The following is a 27,341-nucleotide window of genomic DNA, read 5'->3' as shown; positions in this document are numbered from 1 at the left end:
CATTATTTCCCACATTTTTACATTTTCCCACATTTTACACAATTTTTTTGAAGTCCCTTGAAAAGTGTAAAAGCAGGGTTTCACTGTATTTATCAACCGTTTGAGGTCTCTGCTCTTAGTGAGTAACAAAATATGAGACTTTTTCAGTAGGGGAAAAATGATATTGCAACATAATCTGTGAAAAAGAAAAAAAGAAAATCCGTTAAGTCACTACATGGACAAAAGTGTGTGTTTAGTGATTGTGATGGAAGGTCATTGTATAGGATTATAATGAAGAATAGGAGGCTGACAGATGGAAATGTCACTGCAAAACTGAAAGCCACACTTGCGAAACCTGTCAGGACAAATAAATAAATAAATAAAAGGAGCTCCAGAAGCAGCAACAATGTATTGGCTGACTCTTGTAGGAATGTACACTCTCACACATTTAACAAGAAATGACACAGTGAGATCAGAGAGATTATAGTACAGCATCTGCCACTGGCGCAGGTTGGCAAGGCACGTTGTAGACAAGTACAGGGTGTTGCAAGAGGAATGAGCAGTATTAACGGATACAATGTGAACAGTCATTCAAAGCAAAAAAAAAAAGAAAATCTAGTAAACATTGCCTCTAAAACGCACACCTTAAGAGCGACTCAAAAACTCACAAGATTAGCTCAATATCTCTCTTAAGTTAACAACACACATGATGTGGTCAGTGTCTTAAAATCAAATGTGGAGATGGGTTTACTGTCTGCATTCTGCAAGCTGAATTTCACAAACACGAGTCTCGTGAACATATCTATTCTTGCGGTGTTTTGTCGGAGACAACATTACGTGTTGTTCTTTCTACACCACTTGGATCGCTTGTGAGCTGAAACCGAGAGACGTTGAACGGTGTTTGTGTGTTGGTGAACAGTTGCTTCAGAGGCAAAAACAGAAGGGATTTCTTCATCGCATCATGACCGGGCACGAAACATGGGTTCTTTACGATAACCCGAAATGCAAATAATCATAGGGATATCCCGGCCATGCTTACTCGTCGACAGCCAAACTGAATTTTCACGGCTCCGAGATCGTTCTCAGCATTTGGTGGGACCAGCTCGGCGTCGTGTACTGTGAGGTGTTAAAACCAAATGAAACAATCACAGGTGCTCATTACTGAATGCAATTAATGTGTCTGAGCAGAGCATAAAAAGACAACTGGGCACAATACAGGAGATTTGGTCGTGGCAACACAGTCAATAGGTGCAAGTCCCTTGGATGCAGCTGAAGTGGTTGTAGCCAGAAGCTACAGGAGAACAGAAACAGACTTTCACTTTACCTGAACCTTGTATACCATATTTACTCGAATCTAAGCCACACTTTTTTCCGGTTTTTGTAATCCAAAAAACCGCCTGCAGCTTAGAATCGAGTGCAAAGTAAGCGGAAGTTCTGAAAAATGTTGGTAGGTGCCGCCACAACTAACTTCTGCCGTCGAATATATGTAGCGATTCACAGGCATGCTTTTCAGGCACAAAGATAAATACTGGCGCCAAAACCTCTGCGTCAGTAAATAAAAGACGAGATTTTTTCTCCGCCCCGAGTTTCGATCACTGCAGTTTCATACATTATCCAATGAAGTAAGTACAAATTCCGTATTGTTCATCTTCGAATGTAGCAACATTTCAATGTACTGTACTACGAAAATCCGACTGGCAAGACTTTTTGGGATGTTTGTCAATATGGCCAACTCTACGTTCTGAATTTTTTCTACCTATGAGAAGAGATGGTTGCTAATAGGAACTTTTATGAATTGTGAATCACATGCAGTATTCTCTTCACCATAAGAATAATACGTATAGAAACATTTTGCCATGTATTGTTTCGTGTTTGCTGCTATCTCATTTAAATCCTGTCTGCTTAATAAACTACGAAACTAGAGTGAGACAACAGCAAACGCGGAAGAATATACATATCATTTCATGTTTATATTCGTATTATTCTTATGCCTAATAGTGATACAGTCAGAAATGAAGCACGTGAACTGACTAGATTTTTAAATCTAAGATGACTAATTTCTGTGCAGAATGTTATATACTAAAGAGGCGTCTGCAAAGATTTTCAAACGGAGAAAAATTTTCGCTAAACTCTCGTTCAGAACATCTTCTATCATACACAGTCTATTATTTGGTTCTTGTTGATCATCGTTAAAGAAAGCAGCAGTGTTAGTAACTAACAACAAATAGCAGTCTCTTGCCATTGTTTCGCTAATGAGACGATTCCTCTCTTTTTCTATTTTTAATTGTAAGCGGCGGTAGCGCACAAAAGCAAGCCATGCCGCGAGCGGGACAGGTCGTAAACATTGATTATCAGAATGCGACGAACAGTGCATGACACAGCACAGTAATGCATTTTCAGCTTAGAGTGACGTAAACACCTATAACAAAGAGAATGGCACTTATCAGATCAAAGAAAAATAAGCAATCAATCCAAACCAGATGAAGCACGTGAAAAAGGAAGGGTACCAGTATAAATATGGACGGAGCGCCCGACGCATAGCAATGGCTACCTGGCAAAGCTTAACTGCTAAGCTTACTACGCGAAACAAACTACTGTAGCTGTATCGTCATTCATTCGTCCTAAATTGTGTCTCATATTACAATGGGCCAACTTTGTTTCGATTTGGAGGTGCGGCCTAAAACTTTACTCTCACCTTGAATTTCGAGTCTCAAATTTCAGGTGCGGCTTAGATTCGGGAAAATTTTTTTTCCTTGATTTCCAGTCTCATTTTTCAGGTGTGGCTTAGATTCGAGTGCAGCTTACATTCGAGTAAATACGGTATGTATAGTTCCTAGAATGACCACAGTCCAAGTTTTCAGCTAAAATTGCAACAAAAGTGCTGAGCCAATTCATGCAATCTTGTTTGCTGACAGCACAGTTTGATGAAAGTGTGTAACAAGCTTGTGAAGAACATCAAGGATGGTGCTACGATTTTGATGTTGGCGATTGTGTAATGCTAGGTGGACAGGTCATAAGGCCCTACCGTACTGGCATATCTGGTTGTTCTCAGCAAGTGACAGTACTCAGTGGTGTGCCTATCCACTTGATTGTGTACCACTGGACAACTATTTTTCTAGTGGAGCATGAATACTCGTGGGGCATTTCATTGAACTTTACAATTACTCCCCCCTCCCACCGCCACCCCAGAGGATGGAGTACCACTATATAGAGATGACTGTACAATGCCCTGGAGGATGTGTGTGGTGTTGACAGCTGTCAGGGCTGAAGGTGGCAACATTATTCTCCTTGGTTTTTGCACTTTTAAATTTTCATTCTGTTTCCATAACATGAACATATGCCTTACATTTGAGTAATTCTCATGATCTGGGTTGGAGATGCTATTCTTTGTTTTATGTGCCTTGAATTCTTCAGTCATGGGCTGCCTGCTATAACTAAACTGAATGAGCAAGATTACATTATTGTTTATACACAATGCATCTGTTCTCAAATCCTGAACTGTAGATGTGTCATGGGCAGTGCTGTTCAGCTACATTATGGGAGAGAATCACTTTTTATTAGTGTTCACAATAGTCTGTCCTGTGAGAAAGAATGTAAATTATTCTGTGCAACATAATTTTGATTTCTTAACCAAACATGTTCATGACTGTAAAGTTTCTAGCACAAGTTTCATGTACTTGGGGGACATGGTGACATGTAAGGGACTGATGCTGTAGCTGCCTACACTGTTGAGAGTAATAACCTGGATCTGCCAAGTAATTTCTGCTGACAGAGACTAAATTTTTATTACTTTTTCTGTATATTGTCGATAACCAGTGTTGTTGAATAATCAAATTTCTGTGATAGTTTATTATTGTGTGTCTCATAACTTCTTGAATTTATATGGTACAACCATTACTTGTTACAGGGCATGGTCTCAACAGAATATGCATCAAATACTACATGGTAAGTTTCACTGTTTATCTATTTATTTATGCTTTTATTGTTTTGTACGAGGTTCTATGTACTGACTTGGCAGAAAATCCTAAGAAATTTTGGTCTTATGTCAAAGCGGTAGGTGGTTCAGAACAAAATGTCCAGACACTCTGTGACCAAAATGGTACTGAAACAGAGGATGACAGACTAAAGGCCGAAATACTAAATAGCTTTTTCCAAAGCTGTTTCACAGAGGAAGACTGCACTGTAGTTCCTTCTCTAGATTGTCGCACAGATGACAAAATGGTAGATATCGAAATAGACGACAGAGGGATAGAGAAACAATTAAAATCGCTCAAAAGAGGAAAGGCCACTGGACCTGATGGGATACCAGTTCTATTTTACACAGAGTACGTGGAGGAACTTGCCCCCCTTCTTGCAGCGGTGTACCGTGGGTCTCTAGAAGAGCGTAGCATTCCAAAGGATTGGAAAAGGGCACAGGTCATCCCCGTTTACAAGAAGAGACGTCTTCTCTATCTCTATCTCTATCTCTATCTCATCATATGCATGTGAAATTGGAGCATGAACTGAAATGGACTGTGGAGCAAAGATATTGAGATGTGAGAAGGCCATTAAAGATCTCAGACAGAGGAAAGCAATGGGCTATGATAAAATACCAGCTGGAGCTCTTGGGTGATACCACAATACCCAGACTGATCAACCTTATCTATATGATATACAACAAGGGCATTTGGGCTAAAGACCTAGTTAAAACTTTTCTGCTGTACCTACCATACAAATAAAACACCAAGGAGTGCAAAGATTATACAGCAGTTTTAAACGCCACATTACAAAAGTCCTGTATAACTACATGTTCACAGAATTTCAAAAAAGAAAGAAAGAAAAACTGAGGAAAAGATGAGGGGTTATCAATCTGGATTCAGAAATGGATGAAACAAGGTGCTACTGGATACTGGGGATGATTGGACAAAGAATGATGGAAGCTAACAAGTATAAGTATATTAGTATAGTCAACTGAGAAAAAGCTTTTGACATAGTAAAGTGGAATATGCTCCTGATGAGCTTATGGGATGTTGGTGTAGACTGGAAGGGCAGGAAACTGATGAAGGAACTCTACAACCTTGATAGCGCTGATTGTTCCTTAGCAAACATATGAAATGGGGATTGGGAGAGGTGTAAAGTGATGTGCACACTCAAGTTTGCAACACGTGTTTATTGCAAACAGTTTTCAGCACTGTTTGTAATATTTTTGCAACATATTTATTTTGCATTTTGAAGAAAGCTGTATCTCAAAAAGTACCTTAAGTTTATGGAGAATTGGTTGAAAGCATGAATTAAGTAAACGTAATGGTAGCTTAACAAAACATATTTATGTATATACATTAATAATGTTGACAACTATAGAACACACCATCAAACACAACTTCATCTAATTGTTCACTGTCACTTGCTCTGAATGCCACAAGAGAACCGGTACTTTTCAATTGTGCCTTTGTCATAGCCGTGTCACTGAAGACACTGTTTTTTTCAACTTCTGCTTCAAAAATCACTTGACTAATTATGTTCACTGTTATTGGCCCCTGGATTGATGCCAGTCCCCATAGCTTGCACACCACATGCACAGCGTTCGGCATAGGAACCACACCTGTCTGGCTATTTGTCTTTTAAACAATGTAAAATCCAGGATGGAGTAATGACAATATTATGAGAAGGATAGATGGTCACTCACCATATAACCAAGATGTTTATTCACAGATAAGCATGACAAGATGACTGCTAGGCAAGTAAGGCCTTCATCCAAATTACACACACACACACAGACACACACACAAGCGCGCGACCAGTCTCTGGCTGCCAAGGCCAGATTGTGAGCTACGGGGGGGGGGGGGGGGGGGCGGAGGCAAGGAGACGGGGGTGGGGAGGGAGGGAAGCGATAGCAGTGTATGGGTGGGGGGCGGCATAGTGCTGCTTGTGGGTGCTTTCAGAGACAATGTGGGGAGAGGTAGAGCACCCAGATGCAGCTCGGAAGTTAGATGGAGGGTGGGCAGAGGAACAGAAAAGGAGAGAAGTAAGAAGAGTGTGGGTGCGTTGGTGGAATAGAGGGCTCTGTAGTGCTAGAATGTGAGCATGGAAGGGGACAGGAGGGTGAAGGACAATGACTAATGAAGGGTGAAGCCATGAGGGTTACGGAAATGTAGGATATATTGCAGAGGGAGTTCCCAGGTGTGCAATTAAGAAAAGCTGGTGTTGACAGGAAGGATCCAGACAGCACAGGCTGAGTGCAGTCATTAAAATGAAGAACCGCGTGTTGGGTGGCGTGCTCAGAAACCATGTGGTCCAGCTGTTCCTCGAGCACAGTTTGACAGTGGCCATTCGTGCAGACAGACAGCTTGTCTGCTGTCGTGCCCATATAGAATGTAATGCTGTGGTTTCAGCTCAGCGTGTGGATCAAACGACCGGTTTCACACATAGCCCTCTCTCTGATGGGCTAGGTTATGCTTGTGATCAGACTGGACTACAAGGGGGTCAGGAATAGGCACTGTGTAGGCACGAACAAGGATATAGTGTATGTTCAGCGGTAGTGGAACACCACTGTGGAAGGGGTGGGAAGGATAGTGTATAGGACATTCCCGATTTAAGGGCACGGCGAGAGGTAGTTGAAAACCTGGCGGAGAACGCAATTCAGTTTCTCCAGTCCTGGGTAGTACTGAGTCACAAGTGGAATGCTCCTTCGTACCCAGATAGTGGTACTTCAGGAGGTGGCAGGTGACTGGAGAGATGCGGAACAGGAGATCTGTTTCCGTGCAATGTTGGGAGGATAATGACAGCCTGTGAAGGGCTCACAGTAAGACCATTGGTATATTTCAAGAGGGTCCATTTATTGCTACACGTGTGACAGCCACGGGATGTGGCTAGGCTGTACAGAAGCCACTTCTTTGTATGGAACAGGTAGCAGCTGTCGAAGTGGAGGTATTGCTGGTGGTTGGCAGGTTTGATATGGATGGAGGTATTGATGTGGTCATTTTTGGGGTTGAGCTTGTAATAGGACTAGTTATAGGGTGGTTAATAAATGCTATGATAACACTAAAAGTTTAGCAGATTGTATACTATCCAGTCTAAATAGGTAATGGACAAAAGTTAGAAAGCATGGTTTTTCTTAATTTCTATCAGCAAATTAAACTGTATGGTCCACTTACATACTGAATCAACATCATTAACATTATTTCAGGTCATTTAACTGTAACTAAAAGAAAGTTACAATTAGTTAGAAAACCTGATGATGTGAATAAACATCCTAACAAACATTTCAGCAAAATTTATTATTTCATTCTCGTGATTGCATTACTACATACCAATAGAAGTGTTTGGAAAAATACCAATGTTTTTATTAAACAAATAATTAATTAGTAAAATTCATAAATTTCAACTTCTTAAAAGAGACTTTCGGAACATTTATCAGTCATCTGTCATTTAATGTGGCTTGTGCACTTTATGTATCATGTCAATAATGAGAAACCAATCAGATCACTTGTAATCAAATTTTTCATAAATGATTCTTGAACATTCTGATGTAAATACAATTGACTTTCAGTCAATTTAATACTACGAAATTATCAAACAGAACTTTACCCTGAAATTCTGTTTTGGCACTTTGTACTGTCTCTCAGTTAATGTCGGGAATAAAATCCAATGTGAAATCAAGATATAATTAATGATTTTAAGATAGGTACTGTTATTGTAACTTAAAAAAAAGAAAAAAGAAGAAGAGGAGGAGGAAAGAGAGAGAGAGAGAGAGAGAGAGAGAGAGAGAGAGAGAGAGAGAGAGAGAGAGAGAGAGAGAGAATATTTAGAAATGTAATCAGAATTAATCATCATTTATTGTTGTTAAAATTCTACTAACAGTTTGTTGTAAATCATTAACTTTTCGTTATAAATCAGTAAATGTAATTGTTCTTGACAATAGTCCAAAGAACATATATATTGTTAAGAATGGGTATATACTGAACGGGGCAAAGCACTTTACGTCAGTCGTAGTTTGGTCAATGTAATTACCTAAGTCTTTAACAGTTGCTGTGTGAATATCTTTTTTAATAGATAGAGAAGATCCGAAGAAGAGCGGCGTGTTTAGTCACAGAGTATTTGGTAACCGTGATAGCGTTACGGAGATGTTTAACAAACTCAAGTGGCAGACTCTGCAAGAGAGGCGCTCTGCATCGCAGTGTAGCGTGCTCGCCAGGTTTCGAGAGGGTGCGGTTCTGGATGAGGTATCGAATATATTGCTTCCCCCTACTTATACCTCCCGAGGAGATCACGAATGTAAAATTAGAGAGATTAGAGCGCGCACGGAGGCTTTCAGACAGTCATTCTTCCCGCGAACCGTACACGACTGGAACAGAAAAGTGAGGTAATGACAGTGGCACGTAAAGTGCTCTCCGCCACACACCGTTGGGTGGCTTGCGGAGTATAAATGTAGATGTAGATGTAGATGTAGATGTACATCTCCATTATCTTCTAAGACTTTCAGAACTGCATTGTTTAGTGTATTCCATTCTTCTGGTATATCGGTATTTTCTGCTGAATTTTCCAGTTTTTCTTTTTGTGAGTAACCCTTATATGTGCTTTCATTCTTTGAGTCATTGACATTAAAGTGGTGTGTGTTGGGATGACGAGGGGGAGGGGGGGGGGGGGAGGGGGGCGAGGGGTTGGCAGAGCAACACACACTCATTTCCATGATCCTTGCTCTATATGTTCCTTATTCGCATATGGTTTCCTCTTTGTTGCCATTACTGTACAGTTTTTGTTCCTTTCTCTTTGCAGGTAATGATTTAGTGCAAGTCATTACATAATTGAAACATATTTGAAACAAGGCTATGAGGCATTCTATTACTATGTCGGGGTTTTTGGTTACCACTACCACATTGTTTGAGTGTCCCTTACCAATATTATATACAGCTGCACTTTCAGGTTTTTGTTGTTGATAAATCAGTTGTGTACTGTGGAGATAAACTGGCTCAAAATGAGACAGATTTGGAGAAAAAAGCTGATCCAGTAATATCGTCTGCTAAATGACTTGAGCTCAAACAAGCCACTTGTAATTGAGGAGGTATGTTCAGAGTTACTGAAATCTGTAGAAAATGTAGGTAGTAGAAAGTTAAGTAAGTTAGTGGCAGAAAAATATGAAGTGCATGACTTACTATAAGTTTTTGTATAAACCATTATCATGTTAGGCAAAATGCAGATGTGAGACAGCATTATTAAACATTGGTCTAACAAGTTATGCTAGTAAATTGCTGAACAAAATAATTTGCAAAAGAATAGATCAAGGTCAGTTTGGCTTCAGGAAAGGAAAAGATATCAGAGAATCAATTCTGTCATTGCATTTAGTAATAGAAGGCAGACTGGAGAGGCATCAGGATACCTATGCAGCATTTGTTGACTCAGAACCTATAATTGTGTCTCCAATGTGAAATTAAAGGCTGAAGCTTAAGAAAGACAAGCTGGTGTCAAGAATCTAATGCAGGATTGCAAGTTATCACAATCGTTGTTTATCTTCTGCATGAAAAAAGCAGAACTTACATTCCATCTCAGAGCGAAAGACATTGTATGTTTACTCCCCAGTATCCACAGTGTTTGTGATCCTTGTGGTTGCACTTAAGTCTCCATTTTTAAATATAGTATATGCATTTTGTGCCATTTAAGGGAATGGGGTAAATAATAGAAATATATACAGGGTGATCCATTGATAGTGACTGGGCCAAATATTTTGCGAAATAAGCATCAAACGAAAAAACTACAAAGAAACAAACTCGTCCAGCTTGAAGCGGGAAACCAGTTGGCGCTATGGTTGGCCCGCTAGATGGCGCTGCCATAGGTCAAACGGATATCAACTCCTTTTTTTTTTTAAATAGCAACCCCCATTTTTTATTACATATTCTAAGTACGTGGTATCATGTAACATCCCGCCAGTGCGGACGGTATTTGCTTCATGATGCATTACCTGTGTTAAAATGGACCGTTTACCAACTGCGGAAAAGGTCGATATCGTGTTGATGTATGGCTATGGTGATCAAAATGCCCAACGGGCGTGTGCTATGTATGCTGCTCGGTATCCTGGACGACATCATCCAAGTGTCCAGACTGTTCGCCTGATAGTTACGTTATTTAAGGAAACAGGAAGTGTTCAGCCACATGTGAAACGTCAACCACAACCTGCAACAAATGATGATGTCCAAGTAGGTGTTTTAGCTGCTGTCGCGACTATTCCGCACATCAGCAGCAGACAAATTGCACGAGAATCGGGAATCACAAAAACGTCGGTGTTGAGAATGCTACATCAAGATCGATTGCACCCGTACCATATTTCTACGCACCAGGAACTGCATGGTGACGACTTTGAACGTTGTGTACAGTTCTGCCACTGGGCACAAGAGAAATTACGGGATGATGACAGATTTTTTGCATGCGTTCTATTTAGCGACGAAGCGTTATTCACCAACAGCGGTAACATAAACCGGCATAATATGCACTATTGGGCAACGGAAAATCCACGATGGCTGCGACAAGTGGAATGTCAGTGACCTTGGTGGATTAATGTATGGTGTGGCATTATGGGAGGAAGGATAATTGGCCTGCATTTTATTGATGGCAATCTAATGGTGCAATGTATGCTGATTTCCTACGTAATGTTCTACCGATGTTACTACAAGATGTTTCACTGCATGACAGAATTGCGATGTATTTCCAACATGGTGGATGTCCGGCACATAGCTCGCGTGCGGTTGAAGCGGTATTGAATAGCATATTTCATGACTGGTGGATTGATCGTCGAAGCACCATACCGTTGCCCGCACGTTCACCGGATCTGACGTCCCTGGATTTCTTTCTGTGGGGAAAGTTGAAGGATATTTGGTATCGTGATCCACCAACAATGCCTGACAACATGCATCAGCGCATTGTCAATGCATGTGCGTACATAACGGAAGGCGAAATACTCGCTGTTGAGAGGAATGTCGTTACACGTATTGCCAAATGCATTGAGGTTGACGGACATAATTTTGAGCATTTATTGCATTAATGTGGTATTTACAGGTAATCACGCTGTAACAGCATGCATTCTCAGAAATTATAAGTTCACAAAGGTACATGTATCACACTGGACCAACTGAAATAGAATGTTCAAATGTACCTACGTTCTGTATTTTAATTTAAAATACCTACCTGTTACCAACTGTTCATCTAAAATTGTGAGCCATATGTTTGTGAGTATTACAGCGCCATCTATCACAAAGCGGAAAAAGTGGTCCAACTAAAACATTCATATTTCTTTACATACTACACAAATATGTAATAAAAAATGGGAGTTGCTATTTAAAAAAATGCAGTTGATATCCGTTTGGTCTATGGCAGCGCCATCTAGCGGGCCAACCATATCGCCATCTGGTTTCTCCCTTCAAGCCAGACAAGTTTCGTTTTTTGTAGTTTTTTCATTTTGTGTGTGTGTGTGTGTGTGTGTGTGTGTGTGTGTGTGTGTGTGTGTGTGTAAAAAAAAAAACTTGTTTCTTATGTGCATTTCTTGTGCACTCGACATGTTCCACATCATAACGGCTACCATACTGTGCGATTGATCAGTGAAACATGCAATCAACTAACTAACTAGTTGCTGATTAGGCATCTAAATTGCTCCACAGCCGCGTACAACTTCCTCCTCATACACCCACGAGACGAAATTTGCTCTCCACCTTGAGACTTACGTTCGTAATCTACACTGAGGTGACAAAAGTCATGGTATACCTCCTAATATCGTATCAGACCTCCTTCTGCCCAGGACAGAGCATCAACTCGACGTAACATAGACTGAACAGGTTATTGGAAGTCCCCTGCACAAATATTGAGCCATCTTAAACTGCGAAAATGTTGCCGATGTAACATTTCGTGCACAAACTGACATTTCTGTTACGTTCCATAAATGTTTGTTGGGATTCATGTCATGTGATCTGCATGGCCAAATCATTTGCCCAAATTGTTCGGAATGGTCTTCAAATCAGCTGCAAGCAGTTGTGGCACATTGACATGGCACAATGTCAGCCTTAAAAAATTCTGATATTGTTTGGGAACATGGACTCCATGAATGACTGAAATTTCCAGTTAACAATCAGTTCAGTTGGACCAGAGGACCCAGTCCGTTCTATGAGAGCACAGCCCACACCATTCTGGAGTCACCACCAACTTGCACAGTGCTTTGTTGACCTCTTAGGTCCATGGCTCATTGGGTCTGCACCACACTCGATCCCTACCATCATCTTACCAAGCCACAGTTCTCCAGTCATCTAGGGTCCAACAATATGCTCACGAGCCCAGGAGACGCACTACAGGTGATGCTGTGATGTTAGAAAAGGCTCTCGCATCAATCGTCTGCTGCCATAGCTTCTTAATTACTGTTGTAATGGCTACATTCGTCCCATGCCCCACATTGATTTCTGCGGTTATTTATCGCAATGTTGCTTGTCTGTCAGTACTGACAACTCTATGCAAACACCACTGCTCTGGGTCATTAAGTGAAGGCAGTCTGCCACAGCATTGTCTGTGGTGAGAGGTAATGCCTGAAATTTGGTATTTTCGGCCACTCTTGACACTGTGAATCTCGTAATATTGAATTCTGTAAAGATTTCTGAAATGGAATGTCCCATGCTTCTAGCTCCAACTATCATTGTGCATTCGGAGTCTGGTAATTCCTGTAGTTCAGCCATAATCACATTGGAAACCTTTTCAAATGAATGACATGAGTACAAATAACAGCTCCGCCAATGGACTGCCGTTTTATTCCTTTTGTACGTGTTACTTCTGCCAGCTCTATATGTGCATATCACTATTCCTTGACTTTTGTCGCCCCAGTGTATTAAGGTTTCACTGTGTACTGTAGAGCAGATGATAACTACAGCAAATTTTTCGCTTGGGGTAATGTCCACTTGCTTAGCAGCACTTTCTTGCCACAGGAAATCATAACAGGCTTGACGTCTAATGATAACATTCACTACAGAAAGTTTTTTCTACGCTTAAGGTGATGTGCTGCAGCTGTCTGATTGTACGTCAGGTGTTTTGGGTTTTCAATCTGCTTCTTTCATTCTATTTCTCCTCCCACTCTGCGTCTTATGGGCGGCGGTGTGTGTTGCCAGCCGAGGGTAGATCGATACGATATTGCAATGCCTGTGTTATTCTGATTACAATGCAGCATTCCTTTGGACATGAACTCATGTTCAAAGGAACAGGCACTGCAGCAACAATAGCTGTTATGAAATACGTTAAATGAGCGTTGCGTCGGATAATGTTGCACAATATTTCGACGAGACAGCTGCTCATCATCTTCAGGTGCTTCCTGACGTGCTGCTGTAATGGCTGGCCAATATATACACTGACTCACTAGAAAAGCACAGACACCAGGGTTAAGGCGATAACGTCGTTGTAGACAAAGCATAGAGCACGGTGACATCCAGTGCCCCCGGCCGTACAACGGGCCACGGACTTCTCATTCGTGATGCAGGAAATGTGCAGCTGCAAATAGCAGCTCAGCACTCGTGCGGGCAGTGTGTTGGTGCCCAGTTTAAATGTGCGTACTTTGATTCTCCGACTGTGTTGACTCGGATTCATTCAACTGTGACAGTTGATACCTTAGTACTGCCAGTGCTGGTTCCCATGCCTTGCTGAATTGAAATCCCATGTCTCTATTGATCAGATCATTACTTATACGAATATCGACTGCTTCTTTAATGATGGGGTCCCCGTACTTGGAAGCAGATGAAAGGTTCTTTGTCTCCCCGTAGTTCATGATGTATCCCGTGTCAAGACAGTGTTCAGCCACCGCAGACATTACTGGCTGACCCAGTCTGGTGTGACGTCTATGTTCAGCGCATCTATCCTTAACAGTGTGACACGTGTGACCAGTGTATGATTTCCCACAAAGTCATGGGATTTTATATATCCTTGGTCTCCTTAGACATAGGTCGTCTTGAACCCAGCATAGTTTGCAATCGCGCTGGAAGGAGGAAGACACATTTTATTTGATGACTTTGAACAGCTTGCCCGTCTCAAAGGACACACCACCAACTTAGGGTAGAAACACCACCCTCTTGGAGTTCTCCCTTTCTTGTTGCTGTTCTTGTGCTTCAGTGCATGCAGGTTTAAATGCACGACGGGTCTGGTTATCAGAGTACCCATTTTGTACAAATACAGAGTGAAGGTGGCTAAGCTCTGCTGACAGGTTCCCTGCATCTGAGGTAACTCTAGCCCCATGAATGAGAGTCTGCAAATGCCACTGCATTGAGATGGGTGATGGCAGCTCACAGCTCGTAGATATAGGTCAGTGTGAGTCGGTTTGCGGAACCCACTGTGGCCCGAGGAACCATCTTCTTTCCTGCAGACCAAGACATCAAGGTCTCCATTTTTCTCCACTTCCATGGTGAAGCAAATGCTTCGAGGATAGAGGGAGCTAAGGTGTTCCAGAAATGCAGGAAGCATTGCTGCTTCATGTGGCCAAACTACATAAGTGTCGTCCACATATCTCCAGAAACATTTAGCTTTCAACAGCGCTGACTGAAGTGCTTTTTCCTCAGTCTTCCATAAGAAGATTAGCTACTATGGGAGGCAAAGGGCTACCCATGCCAACACTGTCAGTCTGCTCAAAATATTGTTCATTAAATAAAAAGTACGTCGAGATAAGCACGTTTGAGTAGACGTAAGACGTCCTCCTCCAACTTATTTACTATAAGTTGTAATGAATCCACCAAGGGTGCTCATGTGAACAAAGAGACCACATCGAAACTCATTAAAATCTCAGCTCGTTCGAGGCACAAAGTCTTCACCCATTGTATAAAATCTTCTGAGTTTTAAATGTGATATTTGCATTTTCCTACCAGTGGGCTTAGAAGAGAAGCCAGATGTTTTGCCAGCTAATATGTTGGGGCTCCTATATTGCTCGCGATGGGGCGAAGAGGAACCCCTTCATTATGGATCTTAGGCAGCCCACAAAGTCGTGATGGAACTGGCGCTTGTACTCTTAAGCTCTTTTTAAGATGTTCAGGAAACTGGCCGAGTTTGAGGAGCGCGGACATCTTCCATTGTACTGCATCAGTTGGATCCTTCTGGAGACTGTGATATGCTGAGTCCTGCAGTAAATCCGTTATCTTGCCAAAATAGGACGTTGCAGGCAAAAGAACAGTAGTGTTTCCCTTGTCAGCAGGTAAAACCACTATTTCTGAGTCTTCTCTTAAGGAACAGATAGCTTTACTTTTTTCGGTGTTGATGTTCTGCTTTGCTGTGGGCATCCAAATTATGGCGCTGCAAGCTTCTCACCTTATTTCTTCAGCAGTCTCACTCAGAAGTTTCAAGCCACCTTGCTCAACAGCACTGATAAAATCCTTAATAGGCGAGGTCACCAAGAGAGAACATCAACGCTGAAAAAAGGAAAGCTCCCCGTTCCTGAGGATAAAAATAGACTTAAAAGTGAAATGTTTTGCTGATGTCGAAAACTTGAAATACAATGTCGTGAGTGTCCTAGCAGGTATTAAAGAGAACAAATTTAAAAGCGCTTCCAACACTGGAATGAACATTTGTGCAAATGTGTTAATGCTAATGGAGACTACCTTGAAGGACATTAAGGTTGTATTTGAAAAACAATATAGTAAATGCTTTCTATAAGGAAATTCCAGTTACTTTTCCTCCCCCTCGTTAGTTACTGTAAGCATGTTATACTAAATCTAGAAAATAAAATTTACAAAAGTACAGATAAAAAACTATGTATATGCACATTTTATATTCATATGTGATAAATACAGGAATTAGAGATTTCAGTAGCATACGTTTTTAATTATGAGTAGCAGCAATGGGCTTGGAGAGGGGTGGAGAAGGTTTAAGGATAAACAAAGCAAAGATGAAGGTTATGAAGAGTAATAAAGACTATGAATGGCACAGTGTGAGGAAAAGCTTAATCCACAGCAAAATAAGGAAGTTTGCTGCCCTTTCAGACAAAGGTTTAGGTTCCGGAAGCAGGAACACACTTCCAAATGGTATGTTACTGGAACTACTTTCTTTCAATACTTTCCCATCACTGTTGCAGCCACACTCCCAAATGTTAACTGATAAACAAAATTCAACTGTACCTGAAACAGCAAACAAAACAGTGGATTGTAATTATAGAATATTGCTCAAAATTTAGCAGGAGCTTTGACTCTGATGTGCTTTCCACCAAAGCTACCAATACAGTTTAGTAGATTCCTAGTTCCCAGTTAGGAATCAGCTTTTTTCTTCCAGGTGTATTAAATTGGTGTTGGTAAATATTCAGGCTGCAGATGTCTCCATTTTTCCTTTGACATTTCACCCACAATTCTTTGACTAGAAGTTTGTCCTCACAAAAAATAAAAGGAAAGCGAGATACTTATTCAGCTCTGTAAACACTTTAAAGGCGCCATGTTTGTTTATATCACTATGACGTTGAAGATATACCCAGCATCTTTTAGACTTCTGTTAATTAATGTAAATTGACTAAAGCCAGAACATCTTCATTGTCCAAAGAAGACATAATATCATATTACTAATGCCTGATCACTTCTATTAGTGTCAAGTCACATGCCTACCATTCCATTGCCATGTATCTGACATGTCACGCATCGTGTATCTTGTCACGCCATGCTGGTATGTGCCTTGAAAAAAAAAAGTGAGGAACTTAATCGTAGTATACCTCCATGGTCTGTGCATGCTAATATTCTATCATAGAAGTGAAAGAATTCTCTTATTTAGGAAGCAAGTTTACGCGGAACAGTTGATGTGAGAAAGGTACCAGAAATAGGCTTGGCATAGGCAAAGAAAGCGATTTTCAGTGACAGAGCTCTTTTGATATGCAAGTGAGGAAATAGTTGCAAAACGTGTACATGTTGACTTCTAAAGTATATGGAAGTGACATTAGAGGAGGAGAAACTGACTGCATTTAAAATGTGGTGCTGTCAGAAAAATTTTAAGTATTAAATGGACTGATAAAATATGATATGCAGGAAAAGTGAAAGAATACGTGAAGAAAGAAGTCTCTGCAAGCCTGTTAGTAGAAGGAACAGATCAGTGGAACACCTGCTGCATCTACCCCCCTCCTCCCCCCCCCCCCCCCCTGCAAAAAAAGAAAAATTAAAAAAAAAATTCAAAACAACATATTGAAGAGGAAGTTGGTTGCAATAGTTGCATAGGAATGCAGAGGTTAGCAGCAGATGTTAAAAGGTAGAGAACAGCTCATAGAATGGTTGGACCAACCTTTCAGGAGAAATTTAATAGATGAAGTCTGTCGAAGTGAGAGGTTGACCCTTTGAAACTATCAGCATCCCTGTAGAATATAAAAAATTAGCAGGCAAAGACCATGGAAATGAAGTAGAAATAAAGTGTCCTTGTTGCTTTAGGCATGGTGCCCACAGAGCTGATATCACAAGTGATGTGATGCGCCGCATGTCAGATACGTAGTATCGGTGTGGCATGCACGTGACTTGACAGTAATAAAAGTGATTCGGCATTAGTAATGTGTCAACTTGTCTTCTTTAGACGATGAATGTGTTCTGGCTTTAGTCAAGTTGTTGTTGTTGTTGTTGTGGTCTTCAGTCCAGAGATTGGTTTGATGCAGCTCTTCATGCTACTCTCTGCTGTGCAAGCTTATTCATCTCCCAGTACCTACTGCAAGCAACATCCTTCTGAATCTGTTTAGTGTATTCATCTCTTGGTCTCCCTCTACAATTTTTACTCTACACGCTGCCCTCCAATACTAAATTGGTGATCACTTGATGCCTCAGAAGATGCCCTACCAACCGGTCCCTTCTCTTAGTCAAGTTGCGCCACAAACTCCTCTCCAGGTCTTAATGTATCCCATGCTCTGAGGGGATAAGGATATTTATAAGGCAATCCAGCTGCCTACTTTCATAAATGCATTCATCTCCACTTTGAAGCAGTTTTTGTCAAAGACCAGTGACCAAGCTAGGCGGTTAGCACACTGGACTCGCATTCAGGAGGAAGACGATTCAAAGCCTTGTACAGTCATCCACATAGGTTCCATGATTTCCCTGATATGCTTAAGACAAATGCTAGAATGGTTTCACTGAAAAGTGCACGGTCAATTTCCTTTCCCATCTTTTTGCCCTCATAAGTTTCTGCTTCATCTCTAATGAACTTGTTGTAGACAGGACCTTATAAACTCTACAACCTTTCTTCCCTCTCACTCCCCTTCCCTCCTCCCCCCCAAACCCCCACCCCTACCCCTACCCCCATATCGGTGTTAATCACTGTGATAATTGATGAAAGAACAACAAACTGCACCTGCGAAAGTAGCTGCAAACCTGTATCACAAACTAAACCATGTAAACATACAACAGAAACAATAGTTATGCAAGAAGTGGTGTTGAGAACTACTGTGTGTTCTCATGGCAGTTCGAAAAGAAGAAACACGAAAATAGGCCACGTGAAACAGTCTTAAGGTGTTGTCTGCCGAGGGTTCAGCAGTGGCACAGTAGAGCAGCTAAAAGGCAGTCAACAGGGTGTCTGGAAAGTAACTATGTGTTGAAAGAGATGAACAAATTCTACGTTTACAAGGCTAATTTATTCAAATTAAAACCGTGCATACATAAAAGACAATTTCCTGGTTGACTGACTGACTCACTCACTCACTTATCACTGCCCAGCCCAAACTATTAAGGATAGAATCTTGAAATTTACAGAGGGTGTTTATCTTATACTGTAGACTTTCTTTAAGAAGGTATTTTTCAAAATGCCATGCCTGAGGGGGCAAAATGGATGATGAAGGGTGTTTTGAAAATATGTTGCTATTAAGGCAATTTTGTGGCTACACCTAAGAAAATTGGCATTTAATTTCTTTTCAGAAATAAATACGTGTTTTAAGCATTTATGAAAATTTTATCCGTATGGTGCTGAAATAGTGGGTGAAAATTATTTTGAAAGTATATCATTATTAAAGAACTACTGAAGGATTTTTAAAGCTAAATCTATGAAAATTGGTGTTTGACTACTAAATTACAAATGAAAAAAAAATTTATAAATTCAACCCCTAATGGGATGAAATAGAGGACGAAATGTTTTACAAAAAATTTCACTATGAAAGTATTTTTAAAGTTGTATCTATTAAAATTCTAATTTGGCTTCTCGGTGAGAAAAAGAAAAATTAGAAATTCAGCCACTGACCTGATGAAATAGGGGATGAAAGTTTTTATGGAAATATTTCATTATGCAAGCATTTTTGAAGCTAAATAATTTGAAAATTTGTATATGGCTTCTCCATTAGAAAGAAGAAAATATGCGTTTCACTGTTTTTGTGAATTCAGCCCCTAAGGGGTGAAAGAAGGCCATCACCCAGCCCAAACTGCTAAGGATAGGACATGAAATTTGGAGACAAGTTGATTTTATACTGTAAGCATTGTTTAAAAAGCAATTGTAGAAAATTCCACTCATAAGGGAGAGAAATAAGGAATGAAATGTTTTATGAAATTATTTCGTTATGAAAGTATTTTCAAAGCTAAATTTATAAAAATTAGTATTTCACTTATCAGTTAAATATAAAGAAATACGTGTTAGGTGATGAAAATTTCTATGGAAATATCATCACAAGAATGCAAAAGGTATGATTAACAGAAACCTTGGACTCCAGCCACTAGAATGGCTTTTTGTCAGAATTAATTTCGGAAAATACAGTGTTTTTATGGCCTTAATTAGCTTGAAAAGTTTAAAAGGTATAGCACTTTGTGAACAACATAAAAAGCTGAATTGAAGAAGAAGAAGAAGAAGAAGAAGAAGAAATCCATAAGCTAGTTCTTATATAAGAAAGTGGATGCGCACCTTAAAATTCAGTGTAGGTGCCTGTGACATCGACTAATCATCTCTGACACCCACGTATATAATCCACAGTCTTCTGGAGCAAGTCACGTGGGATATTGCTGATAACATCTGGAATCCATGTTTCAGATTTTTCCAGTGAGTGAGGTTTCATCAGGTACACCTCACATTTTACCGAGACACATAAAAAGGAGTCACATGATGTAATTCCTGACTTTTTGTCTGCCACTTGTGAGGTCCACATCTTCCCAGCCAATTTCCTAGAAACTTATCTGCCTAGTACACATTTGTAAAGTGAGGTTGTGCATCATCTTGCATAAAAGTAGTGTCTTCGATGTTATCCTGTGCAGATGATGTGGGCCAAACACAGTTTTTGGCCATATGCGGGTAGCGTTCCTGTTCATTGTGTTTCACAGGATAAGTGTTCTGCTCGATAATTACAGTTGCGTCATTTGATAAAACCTCCTTCATTGTGTATGGTTTTGTTGCTGCAGAGGATGTTAATAAGCAATTGAAGGCCAATCTTTGCATCGACACACCGTACTCCATCTGCGATCGCAGACTTAGTGTCACCTGTCAGACGTGATAATGCTTCCACGTTTGATAATTCAGTTCTTTAATCGAGATCTGATGTACTACGTACCTCCTGAGTCATCCTTGACGTGCTGCCCAGCTTGTCGATTTCAAATACCTGCGTGGGAATATTTCCCACAGAGTCGCCACTTTATCGCCAGATCAAGACATGGATGGATGGCCAGTTTTTCTCGTATCTTTGTCCGAGCCAGTAGTCATTACTTTTCTGTAACAGTTCTTTACTGTGTCTGGACAAATTGTGGAATTCCCTCAATTCACAACACACCACCATCTCTGCAGGAGGACGACGGATTTCCACACTTCATAAAATGCAGCAGTCTGTGTTCACTATTGAACAGTGAAGTGGTCAGCCATCTTTTCAGTTGCTGTGTGCAGATCATCTCAGGGCAACGGTCTGTACTGTAGAAAAGAGGGGGGGAGGACACTAATCAGAGGGGGATGGAACAAATGCCAAGCATGGAGCACAAGTGTGGCCCGGCATCCAAGTGTGTGCAGCTGTATTGGTGCCAGTATGGCAATATGACCTTGAAGCCAGCTGAGGTGTGCCCGGGAATTCAAACCTTACTTAATTACCCATATGTACACACCGTTTCCATTGTGATTCCATCTATCCCAAAACTTCGACAGCTACAGTAGAACTCAGTTTTTATGTTCCCGGATTTTACATTTTCCTGCTTTTTACATTCATTTTTGTGGGTCCCAACAGAAGTCGTACTCTCTCAATACAACGCTTTCCTGTCGTTAACGATTCTTCATTATAACATTTCCCACATTTTAAAAAATCTTTGATGTTATCATGACCTTTAACATTGATTTTTCATACAGATTTATAGTAGAAGTTCATCGTGTTCCTATTCAAAGTCAGCCTTGAAATAAAGGAGGAAACATGGTAGATGCAAAGTTATTAATCATTTAGCATAACATTAGTGCAATAAGCAAGATTTTCATTGTAAGCATGTTGGGTCACAGACGCTGCAGAGTATGCCGAAACACTGCCTTATCATAATCTGATAATAGTGAATGTAGTAGCAACCTTCTTTCTGCTCACTGAATTGTATTACAGCAGCTTTAATTTAATTTCACAGCTATTTATACAAATAAACTCCACTTTTTATGATGGCTGTCTCTATGATAGGCCTTCATGGATCTTTGTTACTTCCATGTGAATTACGTAATCCGTACTAGACACGCAGTCTTATGTTGGTACAACCTGATGTCACATGTAAACATTCCTCTTTAAGATGGCCCTTAACATAATGACAATTTCTGTCCTCTTTCTCACCCAGGACAACACTGAGCCGAGTGATGTCTTTGTCAGCAATAAGCTGTACATTTCATGCCTATTGTTCTCTATTCATGAAGACGGCCAACTTTAGTGTTTTAGTGTTTTAATCAGTATTATGTTAATATCTTTTTAATTTGCTTTCATGAAAGACTATTGCTTCTGTGTTGTATTTACCATTGGACGTGATCGGAACATTTTGAGGCAGTACATTGGTAGTACGTCAGGTGGTGGTGATGCGTTTGATACTTTGCACAGGCCTGCTGTGGAGAGACAAGTAGAGCTAATTGCTATTAAAAAGAAACAAAAACAATTAATTATTTCAGATTTTTTAAATAGGCAAACTTTAAATTACTTCAGTTTCATATTTTGAATGGTATAAAGAGAATGACAGTAAGAGTAATTTATTAATTCTCACTTATTGTGCTTCCTATGCTCTCCCGTATTTTACACTTTCCAACATTTTATACTGAAATGAGTAAAATGTGCTTTTACTGTATTTTAGAAAACCTAGTTACTCTAGAAACAAAAACAATCAATTATAGACAAAATAATTTAACTGTATAGATACAAAATTTACTTGCCAAGTGGCAGCAGAGCATACACATAAAAGACAGTTGTAATTGGCAAGCTTTCAGAGCCAGTGGTACCTTTAGGCAGAAGGGTTGAAGGGGAAGGAAGAGGGGTGAAGGAAAAGGACTGGAGAGATCTAGGAAAAGGGATAGATTTTGGGAAAGTCACCCAGAACTGCGGGCCAGAGGAGACTTAACTGCACGGGATGAAAAGAAAAGACTGATTGTTGGGGATTGCATCGGATGAGATTTAAAAACGTGAGAGCTTAAAGATGGAGGACAAGGTAATATGCAGACAGAGATTACTGGTTGAACATCAGGCATGAGTTAATAAGAGTGAAAAGCTAAGTGCATTGTACGTAACATGGGTGGGGTGGTGAAAAATAGACAGGTAAGACAATGAAAGATGTTGGAAACTGAAATGGAGCGAAGCAAAGAGTAGTTACTATGAAGAAATTTGGAGATACAAGAAATTAATGTAAATTAAGGCCAGGTGGATGGTGAGAACCAAAGACATGTTGTAGTGCTAGTTCTCACCTGCAGAGTTCTGAGAAACTGGTGTGTGGAGGAAGAATCCAGATGGCGCATCTGATGAAACAGGCACTGAGGTCATGATCGTCGTGGAGAGCATGCTCTGCAACAGGGTATTGTGTGTTGCCAGTGTATACCCTCTGATAATTTGGCGGTAGTTAGGCTGAACAGTATTTACATAATATGTATTGCCAATTGCAGGGTTGGCATAGGTGATGGTAGGAGAGCGGATAGGGCAGTCCTTGCAGCAGGGACACTCACAGGGGTAGGAGCCATAGGATTGGGAGATGGGTGTAGAAGGAGCGTAGGGTCCGACAAGAATATTGTGGAGATTGGGAGTTCGACAGAAAGCTATTCTAGGTGTGGTGGGCAAAATTTCCCATGGAATGGATCTCATTTCAGGGCATGATTAGAGGAAGTCGTGGCCTTGTCAAAGTAGCTGATTAATACATTCCAGACCAGGATAATTCTGAGTGACCAGTGGTGTGTTTCGAAGTTGTTTTTTGGAGGGATCAGCAGTACCAGGATTGGATGTGATGGCCCAGTAAATCTGCTTCATAACTAGGCTGGTGGGGTAATCGTGTGCAGTGCAGTTAAGGCTGAGGTGAGAATGGTGGTGTATTGTTGTAAAGAGTCTGCAAGGCAAAGGTCCCGAGTTCGAGTCTCTGTCCGGCACACAGTTTTGATCTGCCAGGAAGTTTCATATCAGTGCACACTCCGCTGCAGAGTGAAAATCTCATTCTGGAAACATCCCCCAGGCTGTGGCTAAGCCATGTCTCCATAATATCCTTTCTTTGAGGAGTGCTAGTCTTGCAAGGTTCGCAGGAGAGCTTCTGTAAAGTTTGGAAGGTAGGAGACGAGGTACTGGTGGAAGTAAAGCTGTGAGGACGGGGCGCGAGTCGTGCTTGGGTAGCTCAGTTGGTAGAGCACTTGCTCGCGAAAGGCAAAGGTCCCGAGTTCGAGTCTCAGTCCGGCACACAGTTTTGATCTGCCAGGAAGTTTCATATCAGCGCACACTCTGCTGCAGAGTGAAAATGTAATTCTGGAAACATCCCCCAGGCTGTGGCTAACCATGTCTCCATAATATCCTTTCTTTGAGGAGTGCTAGTCTTGCAAGGTTCGCAGGAGAGCTTCTGTAAAGTTTGGAAGGTAGGAGACGAGGTACTGGTGGAAGTAAAGCTGTGAGGACGGGGCGTGAGTCGTACTTGGGTAGTTCAGTTGGTAGAGCACTTGCCTGTGAAAGGCAAAGGTCCTGAGTTCGAGTCTCGGTCCGGCACACAGTTTTAATCTGCCAGGAAGTTTCGTAAGTACTGTTGTTTGTTGGTAGGTTAAATGTGGATGGAAGTGTGTAGCTGACCTTCGGTGAGGACGAGATCGACATAAGGGAAAGTGGCAGGGGATTCGGAATAGGAGCTTGTGAAATTTAATTGGTAGAAGGTATTCAGACATTTCAGGAATCTTGATGTTCGTCTTTTCCCTTTTTGTGTTTCTCTAGCCTTGTCTTTTTCAGCTGGAGATTTTGGTGTGTTCCAGAGTGGCCGGATCATCCCTTTTTATTTTTGGGATCAGTCAACTGAGGCCATCTGCTATGTTATTATAATACCTTTCACCATTTTTTTCCTTGAAGTGCACAATTTCCCCTTTTGGTTTTCCTCTTTTGTTTTCTCTTTCACTGTGGTTTCCAGTTATTTTATGCCTTTTGACTTTCCCTGACTCCTTTTGAGAATGGTTTTAACCCAGTACCTGTTTGCACGAGGAAAAAGGGCAAGATGACCCTGTGTTTGGTCCCTTTACTCTCCAAACCAACCAACTAAACATAAGTGAGGGTTCGTACAGCTATTGTTTTGTAGAACTACAGCTGGGTATCTTTCCTGGCTTTACTCTACAAACTTGTAACAATAGTTCCACATATGGAAATAAATTTATTTAATTTTTGGTTGATGTTATGGTTATAAATATAAGTGATGTTGCATCTAGATATTTAGAATGTTTCGATTGCTCCAAGATTTTATTATTGAAGAATATTTTAAATGTTACTGGTCATCTGCCCTGAAATGCCATCACTTTCGTTTTATCTACCGACAATGTTAGGTTGTAATCAGAAGGTACCTGCAGCACCTTACAGACTCTGATCAGTAGGTTATCTCCATTCTCTGTAGTCATAGTTAGGTCATCTGCATGTAAAATTACATTTAGTCTAGTGTCACGATCTAAAAGTACTGTTTTTACACTGCAAAAAGTTATAGTAAAGAGACGAGAGTTCAGTAGGTAATCCTACATCTACATCGACATGGATACTATGCAAATCACTGGCAGAGGGTTCCTTGAACCACCTTCACAATAATTCTTTATTTTTTCAGTGCTGTACAACGTGCAAGCTCTGATTTCCCTTATATTATTATGATGATCATATTTCCCTATGTAGGTTGGCATCAACAAAATATTTTCGCATTCGGAGGGGAAAGTTGGTGATTGAAACTTCCTGATAAGATTCCGCCACAGCAAGAAATGCCTTTGTTTTAATGGCATCCACCCAAAATCCTGTATCATTTCACTTGTACTCTGTCAGTCCTATCTGGTAAGGATTCCACACCGTGTACCAGTATTCTAAAAGAGGATGACAATTGTAGTGTAGGCAGTCTCTTTCGTCTATCTGTTAAATTTTCTAAGTGTCCTGCCAGTAAAATGTAGTCTTGGTTAGCCTTCCCCACAACATTTTCTGTGTGTTCCTTCCAATTTAAGTGGTTCATAATTGTAATTCTTGGGTGTCTCGCTTTTTTTGGATTTTGAGAAAGCTTTCGATATTTGAATAGAAAAATGCTATGGAGTATCGTGGCTGAACAAGGTTATCCACCTCGCCTCATATATGCTATTAATTCGAGTCATTATCTACTTAAAATTAATATTTTGGCTTATTTTATAACTAAAATAAGCACTGTCATGTAATACAATTACATAATGTTAAACCATTTCATTGGATTACACATCAACAGAATGTACCTTTTTGACTCATTCCGCATACCAGTGAACCCTCTCAGTGGGACCTATGGGTTAAAACAAATGTAAATAAATCATTTCAAACAACGGAAAATCCAGAATGGAATGTAACTATATTATTATGGTGGTTTCAGTTGGCTGAGACAGCAGTTGCGTGCGTGCGTGCGTGTGTGTGTGTGTGTGTGTGTGTGTGTGTGTGTGTGTGTGTGTGTGTGTGTGTGTGTGTGTGTGCGTGCGCGCGCGCGCGGCAATATAAATAAATATATCTAAAAACAAAGAAGATGTGACTTACCAAACGAAAGCGCTGGCAGGTTGATAGATACACAAACATATACACAAAATTCTAGCTTTCACAACCATCGGCTGCTTTGTCAGGAAAGAGGGAAGGAGAGGGAAAGACGAAAGAATGTGGGTTTTAAGGGAGAGGGTAAGGAGTCATTCCAATCCCGGGAGCGGAAAGCCTTACCTTAGGGGGGAAAAGGACAGGTATACACTCGCATACACACACATATCCATCCGTACATACACAGACACAAGCAGACATTTTGTGTGTGTGAGTGTATACCCGTCCTTTTTTCTTCCTAAGGTAAGTCTTTCCGCTCCCGGGATTGGAATGACTCCTTACCCTCTCCCTTAAAACCCACATCCTTTCGTCTTTCCCTCTCCTTCCCTGTTTCCTGACGAAGCAGCCGATGGTTGCGAAAGCTAGAATTTTGTGTGTATGTTTGTGTATGTTTGTGTGTCTATCAACCTGCCAGCGCTTTTGTTTGGTAAGTCACATCTTCTTTGTTTTTAGATATATTTTTCCCACGTGGAATGTCTCCCTCTATTATATTCATATAAATAAATAATTTAGATTATCTAGAAGCTTTGCCATTTAAAAATAATTTATTATTGCTACAGTTTATTTTTGCACATCTAGATATAAAAACACCTTTCAACAGTGTTATTAACAGAATCCATTCCAAACAGACCTCTACTCTCACAGGATAAAGATAACTGGTATGCTGTGAAAGGTATAAATGTAATCTGGAAATACTGAGCAAGCAGCAGTAAATAAAGGGCACTCAATTATTGTAACTAAAAAATACAGCAGCCTTTTTTCTCAAATTAGTGGAATTGATTGTTTTCATTTTATTATCCTACATAAGTACCAATAAATTGTTAATACAGAGCACAGTGTGCATTTGCATTAGCCCCTTCCCTTTGTTAATGTATATCCTTAGAGACTCCTTTCTCTCATAGTACATAGGAATATTATGAATGAGTGAATTAATTAATTCTGGGATGTTTCCTACAAATGTAAATCTGAAAGAGACACTAGATAAAGGAGAAGAATCTCATCATCCATTGCTACATATAGTTTTATACTCGGTGTTCTGCGTGTGCCAGGCTCGAACTGGAAATATTCGAAGTGCAGTCCCCAGTCATTTCTAAGATTTTCTGTCACTGAACTATTCCGTCATTTTGGGCAGTCATTTGCTAACGTGGAAAATTCCAAGTCTCAACATGGTGTGGAGTTCACACTGAAATTTAGGTCTTCCTACAGCTGGCTGTAGTTCTTTACAGAGCTAGGGAGAAAACAA

General features: G+C 40.6%; 1 protein-coding gene across 1 annotated transcript in view; it reads left to right on the top strand.

Annotated features, from left to right (window-relative positions):
• The window catches only part of LOC124553353 (zinc finger protein 708-like), a 103,287-nt gene that overhangs the window by 64,855 nt on the left and 11,091 nt on the right, over window positions 1-27,341 (top strand). Inside the window, exon 7 of the mRNA XM_047127227.1 lies at window positions 3,887-3,924. Coding sequence (XP_046983183.1) covers window positions 3,887-3,924 — 38 coding nt within the window. The remainder of the gene's footprint in view (window positions 1-3,886; window positions 3,925-27,341) is intronic.

This window comes from Schistocerca americana, chromosome 11 (genome assembly GCF_021461395.2).
Source record: "Schistocerca americana isolate TAMUIC-IGC-003095 chromosome 11, iqSchAmer2.1, whole genome shotgun sequence".
In the NCBI taxonomy this organism is placed as follows: Eukaryota; Metazoa; Arthropoda; class Insecta; order Orthoptera; family Acrididae; genus Schistocerca; species Schistocerca americana.
This window is presented reverse-complemented; position numbering and strand designations above follow the sequence as displayed.